Source organism: Melanerpes formicivorus, unplaced genomic scaffold, assembly GCF_026170545.1.
Source record: "Melanerpes formicivorus ecotype bairdi unplaced genomic scaffold, bMelFor1.0.p_v2 SCAF_13, whole genome shotgun sequence".
Lineage (NCBI taxonomy): Eukaryota > Metazoa > Chordata > Aves > Piciformes > Picidae > Melanerpes > Melanerpes formicivorus.
Window position 1 is genome coordinate 19,839,091 of NW_027142365.1, and position 14,173 is coordinate 19,853,263.

At 51.0% G+C, this 14,173-nt stretch overlaps 1 protein-coding gene across 1 annotated transcript in view; it reads right to left on the reverse strand.

The window, feature by feature from the left end:
- The window catches only part of LOC137444986 (macrophage mannose receptor 1-like), a 62,826-nt gene that overhangs the window by 16,665 nt on the left and 31,988 nt on the right, over window positions 1-14,173 (reverse strand). Inside the window, exons 15-21 of the mRNA XM_068146366.1 lie at window positions 14,057-14,173; window positions 11,631-11,666; window positions 11,373-11,542; window positions 8,793-8,860; window positions 4,744-4,844; window positions 3,549-3,691; window positions 37-151 (exon numbers count right to left, since the gene is read on the reverse strand). The exon at window positions 14,057-14,173 is cut by the window's right edge and continues 4 nt beyond it. Of these exons, the coding sequence (XP_068002467.1) occupies window positions 37-151; window positions 3,549-3,691; window positions 4,744-4,844; window positions 8,793-8,860; window positions 11,373-11,542; window positions 11,631-11,666; window positions 14,057-14,173 (750 nt within the window). The remainder of the gene's footprint in view (window positions 1-36; window positions 152-3,548; window positions 3,692-4,743; window positions 4,845-8,792; window positions 8,861-11,372; window positions 11,543-11,630; window positions 11,667-14,056) is intronic.

Consider the following 14,173-nt stretch of genomic DNA (forward strand, 5'->3'; position numbering starts at 1 on the left):
GGAATTACTCACTCTCAAAATCTTAGAGCTTCATACCTTGTGTTTCCTCTTTGGAGATGGTAGCCAGGTTCCCTCCAAGACTAATGCACTCATTCCTGGCAGCATGCCACGTCAAGGTGTCATTGTCATTAAGGCCAAACAGCTTGAAACACTGGGGGGGAAAAAAGAAAGTAAGAAGTGTTTCAATTCCTGGTGAGGGCTTTTGTGGCCTGGATTTGCACCCCAACAAACTGGGACCCTACCCCTGGAGTAAATTTGCCACACTAGCTCAGAATTCTGGAAGCAAAGTGAAGTTATATTGACAGAAGTGGGCTAAATCAAAAGTGGTCTTTAATACCATCCCCCACAGCAAACTCCTGGCCAAGCTGTCAGCCCCTGCCTTGGACAGCAGCACTCTGAGCTGGGTTAGGAACTGGCTGGAGGCTGAGCCCAGAGAGTGGTGGTGAATGGTGCCACAGCCAGCTGGCAGCCAGGCCCCAGTGGTGTGCCCCAGGGATCAGTGCTGGGCCCCAGCCTGTTCAATATCTTGATTGATGATGTGGAGGAGGGCATGGAGTCCATCATCAGTAAATGTGCAGATGACACCAAGCTGGGGGCAGGAGTTGATCTGTTAGAGGGTAGAAGGGCTCTGCAGAGGGACCTTGCCAGGCTGGACAGATGGGCAGAGGCCGACAGGATGGCATTCAACAAGTCCAAGTGCTGCACTTTGGCCATGTGGTAGTGTGAAGGCTTAATCCTCCACCACACAAAACATATCTAAGCTCAGTCAGAGAAGCAAATACAGAGCTGTACTTTACAGGCAGGATGACATGCAAGGAATATATCCACAATGTACAGGACTTACAGTACATACAAAAATACACAGGAAGGAACATGACACAGAAACGCCCTCCCGAGGAGAATCCCCCCGGGTTCCCCCAAAAACCCTTTTTCCCCTTCCTCCCCTTTCCCCTAGGAGTTAACCGAGTGAAAAAGGATTAAAGAGAGAAGTGGATGTTAAGGGGAAAATGTTAGAATAGAATAGAATAGAATAGAATAGAATAGAATAGAATAGAATAGAATAGAGTAGAGTAGAGTAGAGTAGAGTAGAGTAGAGTAGAGTAGAGTAGAGTAGAGTAGAGTAGAATAGAATAGAATAGAGTAGAGTAGAGTAGAGTAGAGTAGAGTAGAGTAGAGTAGACCAGACCAGACCAGACCAGGTTGGAAGAGACCTTCAAGATCATCGAGTCCAATCTATCAACCAACACCACCTAATCAACTAACCCATGCAACCAAGCACCCTGTCAAGCCTCCTCCTAAACACCTCCAATGAAAGTGACTCCACCACCTCCCTGGGCAGCACATTCCAATGGGTAATCACTCTCTCTGTGTAGAACTTCTTCCTAACACCCAACCTAAACCTCCCCTGGCACAGCCTGAGACTGTGTCCTCTTGTTCTGGTGCTGGCTGCCTGGGAGAAGAGACCAACCTCTGCCTGGCTACAACCTCCCTTAAGGTAGTTGTAGAGAGCAATAAGGTCACCCCGAGTCTCCTCCAGGCTAAGCAACCCCAGCTCCCTCAGCCTCTCCTCACAGGGCTGTGTTCCAGACCCCTCCCCAGCTTTGTTGCCCTTCTCTGGACACCTTCCAGCAAGTCAACCTTTTTCCTAAATTGAGGAGCTCAGAACTGCAGACAGGACTCAAGGTGTGGCCTAACCAGTGCAGTGTACAGTTCAAAGCAGTTGTTAGAGAAGTTAATTTTCTTATCTCATAAGCTTCAGTCCAAGGTCAGCGGCATGCACTCCAGCCCAGAGCAGAAGAGAAAAGCAGAACACATGCTACTGATCTGCCAATGAAATTTGGTTAGAATTATCTTTGTTTTCCTTTTTAACACTTAAACATTTCAGCTAGAGAGTTCTGTAGCTGTCTCTTTCTTAAAGGCACAGCCTAAAACTGGCACAGGCCACAACAACCCTAGGCAGTGCTGCAGGCTGGGGACAGAGCAGCTGGAGAGCAGCCAGGCAGAAAGAAAGGGACCTGGGGGTAGTGGTTGACAGCAGCTGAACATAAGCCTGCAGTGTGCCCAGGTGGCCAAGAAGGCCAAGGGCATCCTGGCCTGCATCAGGAACAGTGTGGTCAGCAGGAGCAGGGAAGTCCTTGTGCCCTGTGCTCAGCACTGGTTAGGCCACACCTTGAGTCCGGTGTCCAGTTCCGGGCTCCTCAGTTTAGGAAAGATGTTGAGCTGCTGGAAGGTGTCCAGAGAAGGGCAACAAAGGTGGGGAGGGGTCTGGAGCACAGCCCTGTGAGGAGAGACTGAGGGAGCTGGGGTTGCTTAGCGTGGAGAAGAGGAGGCTCAGTTGAGACCTCATTGCTCTCTGCAACTCCCTGAAGGGAGGTTGTAGCCAGGTGGGGGTTGGTCTCTTCTCCCAGGCAGCCAGCACCAGAACAAGAGGACACAGTCTCAAGCTGTGCCAGGGGAGGTTTAGGCTGGAGGTGAGGAGAAAGTTCTTCCCAGCAAGAGAGATTGGCCATTGGGATGTGCTGCCCAGGGAGGTGGTGGAGTCCCTGTCCCTGGAGGTGTTCAAAAAAGGCTTGCATGTGGCACTTGGTGCCATGGTTTAGTTGTCATGAGGTTGGACTTGATGGTCTCTGAGTTCTTTTCCAACCTTATTGATTCTATGATTCTAAATATCAAAGTCTAAAAGGCAGTAGACACATACAAGGATATTTACATGTATTCACAGCTGAACAGCATCAGAGAGACCTCCTGGTACAGACTCACACTGCCCAGAGGGCTATATGAACAGCCAACTGCTGTCTCTGCCTCTCCCTCCCCTCCTGCACCTCACACAGTCAAAACACAAGACAGCTCTGCCTGCATGCAAGGGCAGTGATAAGGCAGCCAGAAGCAAAGCAGAAGAGGCAGCTGCAAGAGGAGAAGGAGGAGGCAACCTCAGCACAGGGGGATGATCCCCTCCCTGGCCCTGCTGCCCACCCTGCTTCTGACCCAGGCCAGGATGCCTTTGGCTTTCTTGGCCCCCTGGGCACTGCTGCCTCCTGCTCAGGGACTGCCAACCAACACCCCCAGGTCCTCTCCCAGCTGCAGCTTTCCAGCCACACATCCCCAGCTCTGGAGCTCCCCATGGGGTTGCTGTGAGCCAGGTGACCTGGCCCTTGGCCTTGTTGAACTTCCTCCAGTGTGCCTTGGCCCATGGCTCTGACCTGTCCAGGTCCTGCTGTGAAGCTTCCCTAGCCTCTAGCAGCTGGACACAGCCACCCAGCCTGGTGCCATCTGCAGACTCACTGAGGGTGCACAAGGAACTGCACTCAGGGGAAGCTGCTCAGCCAGCCTGGGCACCACACACACCAGCAGAAATATAAGCTGGAGTTTTCTCCTTCACAACTGCTGTGAGCCCAACAGAGGCTGTAGCTCTTCTTTCAGTGATCACAGTTAACTAGACACGGTCAGAAGACACTTTGTGATAGCTGAAAACTCAACTGAAGCTTAGTTTGCTGAAGCAAGGGTGGTTTTCATTTTGAAGGGGAAAGCATTGGCATTGCATACTGCACCTTGTTATCCAGGAGGAGCCAGTCTTCAGGGCAGCCACCCTTCGGTGGTGCTGACGTGGGAGCAGCAGTTGGCCTGACTGTAGCATTCAGCCTCTCACAGATGAACGACTCAGCTCTGCCACAGTTGATATCATTCCACGTGCCTGAAAGCACATCAGAAGAGAAGGAAAACAGCTGAAAGGCAGATGGAAAGCAAACCTGTCAGCTCAAGTAGAACTCCTCACAGGGGTTGCTTTTCTCTCCCCTGGAAATGAAGAAGTCATTTCTTTGTGTGTTCCTTAGAACTATTCAGGTCTCCAGCAGCATTCAGCTGATTCATATTTTGTCTGAGAAGAGAAATACTTCAACAGGGCAACAGCAGAGCTCAAGGGAAGGTTTATTTCAAACACTCAGTTCAGCTCTCTAGCTTCTGGGCAGTCCCCAGGATCACTCTGCCTGTGTAAGGGGCACTTGTCACATCACTACCTCAGCTTCAAACAATCTCAGAAGCTTCTGGGTGTCTTTTCCCCCTGTGGGAGTGTGATGGAAGAACATAACATTAAGCTCATCATCCCCATTGTAGGGATCAGGAGTGAATAAGCAAAAGGGATTCATTTCATAAGCTGCAGCCAGTTCCAAGGTAATTACCTTCAGCAGGGCTAATCACACCTTATGTGTGTCATTATGATTCACAGTCACAAGTTGGAAAGGACCCTCAAAGGTCACCTTGTCCAGCCCCCCTGCAGGCAGCAGGGACACCTCCAGCTAGAGCAGGCTGCCCAGGGACACAGCCAGGCTGAGCTTGAATGTCTCCAGGGACGGGGCTCAACCACCTCCCTGGGCAGCCTGTTCCAGTGTCTCCCCAGCCTCACTGTGCAGAACTTCCTCCTGATGTCCAACCTAACTCTGCCCTGCTCCAGTTTCAAACCATTGCCTCTTGTCCTGTCCACACAGCCCCTTCTGAACAGTCCCTCCCCAGCCTTCCTCTAGGTCCCCTGCAGGTATTGAAATGCAGCTCTAAGGTCTCCCTGCAGCCTCCTCCTCTCCAGGCTGAAAAACCCCAATTCTCTCAGCCTGTCCCCACAGGAGAGGTGCTCCAGGCTGGATGCTAGGAAATCTTTCTTGCCTGGAATGGTTCTCAGGCCTTGGAATGTTCTGCCCAGGGCAGTGCTGGAGTCCCCATCCCTGGAGGACTGGATGTTGCTAGAGCACCCACCTGTCCGGCCGTACATGACCACACAGTTTTCATCATTGTTTGCAAAGTTGGGTTCATTTGGAGCCCAAGCAACATAGTTCACTGGACTTCCATCCATCCACCTGAAAGAAGCAATGTGGGGGAAGAATAATTCTTAGTTGAATTAATGCTTCACACTAAAGGACAGAACAGAGCTTTGCATTGCAGGTTTCCTATGTCCTAGCTTCCAGTCATGTGTCCTCTGTGAAACAAAGCCATGACTACCACTTGGAATCAGTAATAATAATAATAATAATAATAAACAACCAGGTAGGAAGAGACCTTCAAGATCATCATGTCCAACCCATCAACCAATCCAACACCACCTAATCAACTAACCCATGGCACCAAGCACCCCATCAAGTCTCCTCCTGAACACCTCCAGGGATGGTGACTCCACCACCTCCCTGGGCAGCACATTCCAATGGGCAATCACTCTCTCTGTGTTAGAATTTCTTCCTAACCTCCAGCCTAAACCTCCCCTGGCACAGCCTGAGACTGTGTCCTCTTGTTCTGGTGCTGGCTGCCTGGGAGAAGAGACCAACCTCTGCCTGTCTACAACCTCCCTTAAGGTAGTTGCAGAGAGCAAGAAGGTCTCCCCTGAGTCTCCTCCAGGCTAAGTTCCCCAGCTTCCTCAGCCTCTCCTCACAGGGCTGTGCTCCAGACCCCTCCCCCGCTTTGTTGCCCTTCTCTGGACACCTTCCAGCCAGTCAACCTCCTTCCTAAACTGAGGAGCCCAGAACTGGACACAGAACTCAAGGTGTGGCCTAACCAGTGCAGTGTACAGGGGCAGAATGACCTCCCTGCTCCTGCTGGCCACACTCTTCCTGATGCAGGCCAGGATGCCTGCCTGGCTCTCCTGGCCCTCCTGGCTGCCTGGGCACACTGCAGGCTCATGTTCAGCCTACCATCAACCAGCACCCCCAGGTCCCTCTCTGCCTGGCTGCTCTCAGCCACTCTGACCCCAGCCTGTAGCACTGCCTGGGGTTGCTGTGGCCAATGTGCAGAACCTGGCACTTGGATGTGTTCAATCTCCTGCCCTTGGACTCTGCCCATCTGTCCAGCCTGTCCAGGTCTCTCTGCAGAGCCTCTCTGCCCTCCAGCAGATCAACTCCTGCCCCCAGCTTGGTGTCATCTGCAAATTTACTGCTGACGGACTCAATGCCCTCATCCAGATCATCAATAAAGATGTTAAAGAGCACAGGGCCCAGCACTGATCCTTGGGGCACAGCACTAGTGACTGGCCCCCAGCTGGATGTAAAACATCTCCATACTCCAGCAGCCTACTCTGTTGACCTGGGCTAAGTCTCAACTAATCATCCAAACTGATGGCCCCAGTCTTTCTTGGCCTCCAGGTACTGATAGCCTGCAGGACACACACCAGTCTCTCACTGGCCTGGACTTTCTCTGGAGCACAGAAACAGAAGCCAGAGCCTACAGCAGTAAATTCCTGGGTCCAAAAGCAACCACAGAAGACCCTGTAGGGCAAAAGCCCTGGAATGGGTTGTCCAGGGAGGTGGTTGGGGCCCTGTCCCTGGAGGTGTTTAAGCCCAGGCTGGATGAGGCTCTGGCCAGGCTGATCTAGTGTGGGGTGTCCCTGCCCATGGCAAGGGGGTTTGGAACTAGATGATCCTTGTGGTCCCTTCCAACCCAGACTGATACTATGATACTATGATACTATGAAAAGAGAGCCTTGAGCCAGGCTCTGGGGTTAAACAGAAGAAACCTTTCCTGCTCTGTAGCTATTGCCCTCAGTTGTGCAAGAATCCTTCCCCAGTTTGGTGAGCCACAAGGGAAAAGTGTAAAAGCCAAGGAAAAAGTGTAAAAGTCAGAGTGTGCTGGAAAAAGTCAGGTGGGGAAGCTGCCAGAGCTGGGAGACAGGCTTTGGGCATGAACCCCAGGGCAAAGCAGTGTTTTGCCAGGCTTGGAGACCAAGCAGTTGATTTTGCAAGCAAACTACAAGTCAGGAATTCACCAGGACACCTCCCTGCTCCCACCTGCAAAGCCCCTGAGCCAAGCAGGGAAAAAACAGTAGATAATAAATGGGGAGAAAGGATATAAAGACAAATAGTGGCAGGAAGGGTGAAAGTAGTGAGGGAGCAAGGATGGATGGGACAAAGAAGCATGCTCTGAGCAGAGGGTGTGATGCAGAAAGCAGGAGCTCCAGGGGATGACACTATCCAGACTCTAAGGCTTGTGGCCAAGAAAGACATCCTGAGGTAACAGAAGAAAGGCTGAAATGAAGAGGCTGAGATTCATCTGGCCAAGCTTCAAATCCCAGCAGAAGACACTAGAAAAAGGCAGGAGGGAGGGAGGGGGAAAACTGCAACTGGAGAAATGTGTCTGGAACTTATCTAAGGCTCCACAAGAGAGTTAGGACATTCCCAGGGCACTTGGCTTCCAAAGGCACTTGTAATGCACTGATCACACAGTCACAGAAGGTTAGGGGTTGGAAAGGACCTCCAGAGACCATCCAGTGCAACCCCCTGCCAGAGCAGGAGCACCCAGGGCAGGTCACACAGAACACATCCAGGTGGGGTTGGAAAGGCTCCAGAGCAGGAGACTCCACAACCTCTCTGGGCAGCCTGCTCCCGGCCTCCAGCACCCTCACAGGGACAAAGTTTTCCCTCCTGTTCCCATGGCACCTCCTCTGCTCCAGCTTGCCCCCAGTGCCCCTTGTGCTGTCCTTGGCCATCCCTGAGCAGAGCCTGGCTCCAGCCCTGCACATCTTTATCCCCAGCCATGAGGGCAGCCCTCAGGCTCCTCTGCTCCAAGCTCCAAGCCCCAGCTCCCTCAGGCTGGCCTCACAGGGAGATGTTCCACTGCCTGCAGCAGCTCTGTGGCTCTGTGCTGGACTCTCTCAAGCAGTTCCCTGAGGTCCTTCTTGAGCTGAGGGGCCCAGAACTGGACACAATATTCCAGATGTGGCCTCACAAAGGCATAGAACATCCCAGAGACCACCAACCAGTTTTAGCTTTCCTCTGAGAAGGGCAAGAGGAGAACCTCTCACTGACCATGAGTGAACATCTCAGCCTCACAATACAAAAGCAGAGTACAGAGCCAAAAGAAAAGGGAAGAGAGAGTGAAAATATGATGGGAGAACTGCTCCCCTGAGAAGAATAATCTGAAATATATCAAGACTTATAATCATAGAATTGTTGGGTTTGGAAAGGACCTCAAGGATCAGCCAGTTCCATGGGCAGGGACACCTCACACTAGAGCAGCCACATCCAGCCTGGCTGCAAACACCTCCAGGCAGGAGGCTTCCACCACCTCCCTGGGCAGCCTGGGCCAGGCTCTCACCACCCTCATGGGGAACAACTTCTTCCTCACAGCCAATCTCAATCTCCCCACTTCTAGTTTTCCTCTATCCCCCCCAGTCCTATCACTCCCTCACACCCTCAAAAGTCCCTTCCCAGCTTTCTTGGAGCCCCCTGCAGATCCTGAAAGTCCACAATTAGGTCTCCTGGGAGCCTTCTCCTCTCCAGACTGCACAACCCCAACTCTCTCAGGCTGTCTCCATAGACAGAGCAGCTCCAGCCCTCTGCTCATCCTCCTGGCCCTTCTCTGGACACCCTTCAGCACCTCCAGATCCTGCCTGGCACAGAGGCTCCAGAACTGGCCCCAGAGCTCCAGCTGTGGTCTCAGCAGAGTGGAGCAGAGGGGCAGAATCCCCTCCCTGGCCCTGCTGGCCACACTTCTCGTGCTGCAGCCCAGGCTCTGCTTGGCTCTCTGGGCTGCAAGTGCTCACTGCTGGCTCCTGCTGAGCTTCTCCTCCCCCAGCACCCCCAAGGCCTTTTCTTCAGGGCTGCTCTCCAGCCAGTCTCTGCCCAGTCTTTATTTGTGCTTGGGGTTGCCCTGCCCCAGCTGCAGGACCTTACCCTTGGCCTTGTTGGACCTCCTGAGGTTGTCTTGGGTTGAGCTCTGCTGCCTGTCCAGGCTGCTGACAGCTTGTGCCAGTCACTGAACTTAAGTGGTCCTGTCAGACCCTCACATTGTAACCCTGACCAGGCTCTGTGGTCGGTACTCACCGGAAGGTCTTGTCGAGGCTCACACTTAAGCCAATGTAGTAGTCAACATTCTGTACCTTATAGAAGACCTAAACCAAAAGACATACAAACAAACAAACCAACACAAAAATTCTAGTGAGCTGGAAGAAAAGAAGACTCAAAATACAAGGAGCAAGCCCTCAGGAACTGCTTTACTTTCAACTGTAGTATTGCAGCATATTCAGTGAGCAGGGAGCTGTGTGTTTGGATTGAAAAGGTCTCTTCCAACCTGGTTAATTCTATTCTATTCTATTCTATTCTATTCTATTCTATTCTATTCTATTCTATTCTATTCTATTCTATTCTATTCTATTCTATTCTATTCTATTCTATTCGTGCAGAATTTGCCTCCCCAAAAGAGTTGTCATGATCTGTAAGGAAAGAAGATTCCAAACACAAGGAGCAAGGCCCCCAACACTGCTTTAGCTTCAGCTGTAGAGTTGCAGTGCAGTCAGAGAGCAGGGAGCTGTGTGTCTGGACTGGAAATGCAGAATTGGCCTCCAAAACAGAATCATTTTAATGAGCTGTAAGGAAAAAAGAGGCCAAATAAAATGAGCAAACCCTCAGAAACTGCTCTAGCTTCTGCTGTAGAGTTGCTTCATATTCAGTGAGCAGGGAGCTGTGTGTCTGCATTGAAAAGGTCTCTTCCAACCTGGTTTATTCTATTCTATTCTATTCTATTCTATTCTATTCTATTCTATTCTATTCTATTCTATTCTATTCCATTCCATTCCATTCCATTCCATTCCATTCCATTCTAAAAGTGCAGAATTTGCCTCCCCAAAAGAGTAATTGTAATGATCTCTAAGGAAAGAAGATTTCAAACACAAGGAGCAAGGCCCCCAAAACTGCTTTAGCTTCAGCTGTAGAGTTGCAGTGCAGTCAGAGAGCAGGGAGCTGTGTGTCTGGATTGGAAATGCAGAATTGGCCTCCAAAATAGAATCATTTTCATGAGCTGTAAGGAAAGAAGAGTCCAAATAAAATGAGCAAGCCCTCAGAAACTGCTCTAGCTTCTGCTGTAGAGTTGCTTCATATTCAGTGAGCAGGGAGCTGTGTGTCTGGATTGGAAATGCAGAATTGGCCTCCAAAATAGAATCATTTTGATGATCTCTAAGGAAAGAAGAGTCCAAATAAAATGAACAAGCCCTCAGAAACTGCTCTAGCTTCTGCTGTAGAGTTGCTTCATATTCAGTGAGCAGGGAGCTGTGTGTCTGGATTGGAAATGCAGAATTGGCCTCCAAAACAGAATCATTTTCATGAGCTGTAAGGAAAGAAGAGTCCAAAGAGAAAGAGCAAGGCCCCCAAACTGCTTTAGCTTCAGTTGCAGTGCAGTCAGTGAGCAGGGAGCTGTGTGCCTGACTGGCAAGCTTCAGGCTCTTTCCTCCAATTGCCAGCATTTAATTTCATTTAGAAGCAAAGCAAAAGAAAGGCAAACAAAACAAAACAATAAAAATAAGCAAACCACACCAACCCACCCACCCCATCCCCCCCCCAAGAAAAACCCATTACCCAAACAAAACTGAACATCAGATGGGATGAGAAGAAATGGAGCAAGAGCAATGTGAAGCTAAGAGTGAACTCTTAAGCAGGCTATAAAGTAAGCCAAATAAAAAGGAAGAGCAGAGTGAGAACTGAGGGAAGCAGAGTGAGAATTTGCCAAAAGGCTACAAGTAAGTGGTGAGGCTGAGTGATTGGCTACATGGAGGAAAGGATGGAATCATATCAAACTGTTTCCAAAAGAGTCTGTCATCATCTGGTTCCTCTCTCCAGGTAAATGCACCTAGGAATCATTCTATAACTCCATGGATGAGGAGCTGGCCAGGAGCAGGCAGTGTGACCCTGCAGCACAGGAGGCCAAGGGCAGCCTGGGCTGCATCCAAAGCAGTGTGGCCAGAGCTGGAGAGAGAGGATCCTGCCCCTCTGCTCTGCTCTGGGGAGACCTCACCTGCAGGGCTGCATCCAGTTCTGGAGCCCTCAGCACAGAAAGGAGAAGGTCCAGAGGAGGGTCACAAAAATGCTCAGGGGGTTGGAGCAGCTCTGCTGTGCGACAAGGCTGAGGCAGCTGGGGGTGTGCAGCCTGGAGAAGGCTCCAGGGAGACCTAGTAACAGCCTGCTAGTACCTGAAAGGGGCTTCAAGAAGGCTGTAGAGGGACACTTTGCAAAGGCCTGCAGGGACAGGAGCAGGGGCAATGGCTTCAAAGTAGAGCAGAGCAGATTGAGATTGGATGTGAGGAACAAGTTCTGCAGCAGGAGGGTGGTGGAACACTGGCACATGTTGCCCAGGGAGGTGGTTGAGGCTCCATGCCTGGAGATATTCAAGGTGAGGCTGGACAGGGCTGTGGGCAACCTGACCTAGCTGGGGATGTCCCTGCTGAGTGCAGAGGGGTTGGACTGGATGAGCTTTGGAGCTCCCTTCCAACTCAGCCCATTCTGTGGTTCTATGATTCTATGAGAGGTGACACTGGTGTTTTGGTTTTTATGATGGGGCCCACATTCAAGCCTCTCACTAGCCACCTGGAACAGGTGTCTGGGTGCATTTTGGAAGTAAAACACATTTCTTACATATTTCCAAAGGAAAACTCTTTCACTTTCACCCTCAATGACAGCAAGATCACCACCACTCTTCCTGCAATAGTCCCGGGCTTTTTCCATAGGAAACGACTCCTTGCTGAAGTAGTACTCCTTGTGTTTGTATATGATCCAGTCATCCTCAGTAAGAATGTATTCTTCACCTGCAAGGGAGAGCAGTGGGCAGGCTGTCACAGCAATCCCCATCTTTACATGCTGAGTTATTTCTGTCATTGGGAGAGCAAGACTTACTGAAGGTGGAATTGGGCTCTGGTTTCAGCTGTGCCCCTGCAAGAGAAATCAAGAGCTGAGTGGATTGCATCTCCCAGACACCTCCCCACTGAACACATTTACACAGTTCTTAGCAGTTTAATTCCAAGTCAGGAGATTACCCTGAAGGGTTACTTAATATGCTTAGGTTTGTCATGGAATGTCTCAGGATGTCTGCCAGGCCATCTGTGTGTCTCAGGGTATCTGAGGGGCAAGTGGAGGGGGCCCAAGCTCTTCTGGGTGGTGCACAGTAATAAGCCAAAGAACAACAGGTTCAAAGCTGAACATAGAAGATTTCACCTAAAGATGCCATCCAACCAGAGCTGGACAGGCTGAGAGCTGGGCACAGGCAGGAAGGTCAATGAGGACAAGTGCAGAGTCCCTGCATCTAGGCAGGAACAACAGCAGGCACCAGGACAGGTTAGAGGCTGCCCTGCTGGAGAGCAGCCCCAGGAAGAAAGGCCTTGGAGTGCTGCTGGGCAGCAAGTTCTGCATGGGACAGCAATGTGCCCTGAGAGCCAATGGCATCCTGGGGTGCAGCAAGAAAAGTGTGGTCAGCAGGGCTGGGGAGGTTCTGCTGCCCCTCTGCTCTGCCCTGCTGAGACCACAGCTGCAAATCCTGTGTCCAGTGCTGGGCTCCCCAGTTCCAGAGAGACAGAGACCTGCTGGAGAGAGTCCAAGGGAGAGCTGTGAGCGTGGTTAAGGGACTTGAGCATCTCCCCTGTGAAGAGAGACTGAGAGCCCTGGGGCTGTTCAGTCTGGAGAGAAGAAGGCTGAGAGGGGATCTGATCTAATGTCTATCAATAGCTGAGGGCTGGGGGTCAGGTGGAGGGGGCCAAGCTCTTTTGGGTGGTGCACAGGAATAAGACAAGGAACAATGGATATAGGCTTGAACAGAGAAGATTTCACAGTCTCACAGTATCACCAAGGTTGGAAGAGACCTCAAAGATCATCGAGTCCAACCTGTCACCACAGACCTCATGACTAGACCATGGCACCAAGTGCCCACATCCAATCCCTTCTTGAACACCTCCAGGGATGGAGAAACTTCTTTGGTGTGAGGGTGCTGGAGGGCCTGGAGCAGGCTGCCCCAGAGAGGGTGTGGAGTCTCCTGCTCTGGAGACTTCCCAAAACCCACCTGAGTGTGTTCCTGTTGCAGACTACCTTAGGTGATTGCTGCTTTGGAAGGGGATTGGACCCTATGATCCCTGGAGGTCCCCCTTCCAACCTCTAATGTACTGTGGTACTGTGACAAACAACATGTTGCAATCAGCCAAATACCAGGGCAAAGCTGACCACAAGTTAAGGTTACAGAAACCATGTTCCAGCTTTGGGCTGCTGTGCTTCACTTTCTTGACATCTTTTAACCACATCTGAAACTCACTCATGCATCTCATGGAGGAATTTGTAGTTCCATCTGATTTTATTTAAAGTAATCAGTGTTTCATTGTGCTTCAAGGCACAGTTGGCTGAGATTGAATACATCCAAGTGCCAGGTTCTGCACATTGGCCACAACAACCCCAGGCAGGGCTACAGGCTGGGGTCAGAGTGGCTGAGAGCAGGCCAGGCAGAAAGGGACCTGGGGGTAGTGGTTGACAGCAGCTGAACATGAGCCTGCCAGTGTGCCCAGGGGGCCAAGAAGGCCAAGGGCATCCTGGCCCTGCATCAGGAAGAGTGTAGCCAGCAGGAGCAGGGAGGTCATTCTGCCCCTGTACACTGCACTGGTTAGGCCACACCTTGAGTCCTGTGTCCAGTTCTGGGCCCCTCAGTTCAAGAAGGACATTGAGAGACTTGAAGGTGTCCAGAGAAGGGCAACAAGGCTGGGGAGAGGCCTTGAGCACAGCCCTGTGAGGAGAGGCTGAGGGAGCTGGGGTTGCTTAGCCTGGAGAAGAGGAGGCTCAGGGGAGACCTTCTTGCTCTCTCCAACTCCCTGAAGGGAGGTTGTAGCCAGGTGGGGGTTGGTCTCTTCTCCCAGGCAGCCAGCACCAGAACAAGAGGACACAGTCTCAAGCTGTGCCAGGGGAGGTTTAGGCTGGAGGTGAGGAGAAAGTTCTTCCGAGCAAGAGAGATTGGCCATTGGGATGGTGCTGCCCAGGGAGGTGGTGGAGTCCCCATCCCTGGAAGTGTTCAAGAGGGGATTGGATGTGGCACTTGGTGCCATGGTTTAGTTGATCAGATGGTGCTGGGTGATAGGTTGGACTTGATGATCTCAAAGGTCTATTTCCACCCTGGTTAATTCTATTCTATTCTATTCTATTCTATTCTATTCTATTCTATTCTATTCTATTCTATTCTATTCTATTCTATTCTATTTCTATTCTATTCTATTCTGCTATGTGCAGCCTGTGCTCTGAGCTGGCAAGGCTGTTCTCAGCTCCCTCTGCACGTGGCACAAAAGCAATCTCACCTTTTTTTATTTGGCAGACATAGTCCTCCATGTGCTCACAGAACAGATCATTCCAGTCCATGTTATCATAGCCATTAAACACTCCACATTTCTCATTCCCATCGTAATTGTTGGGGC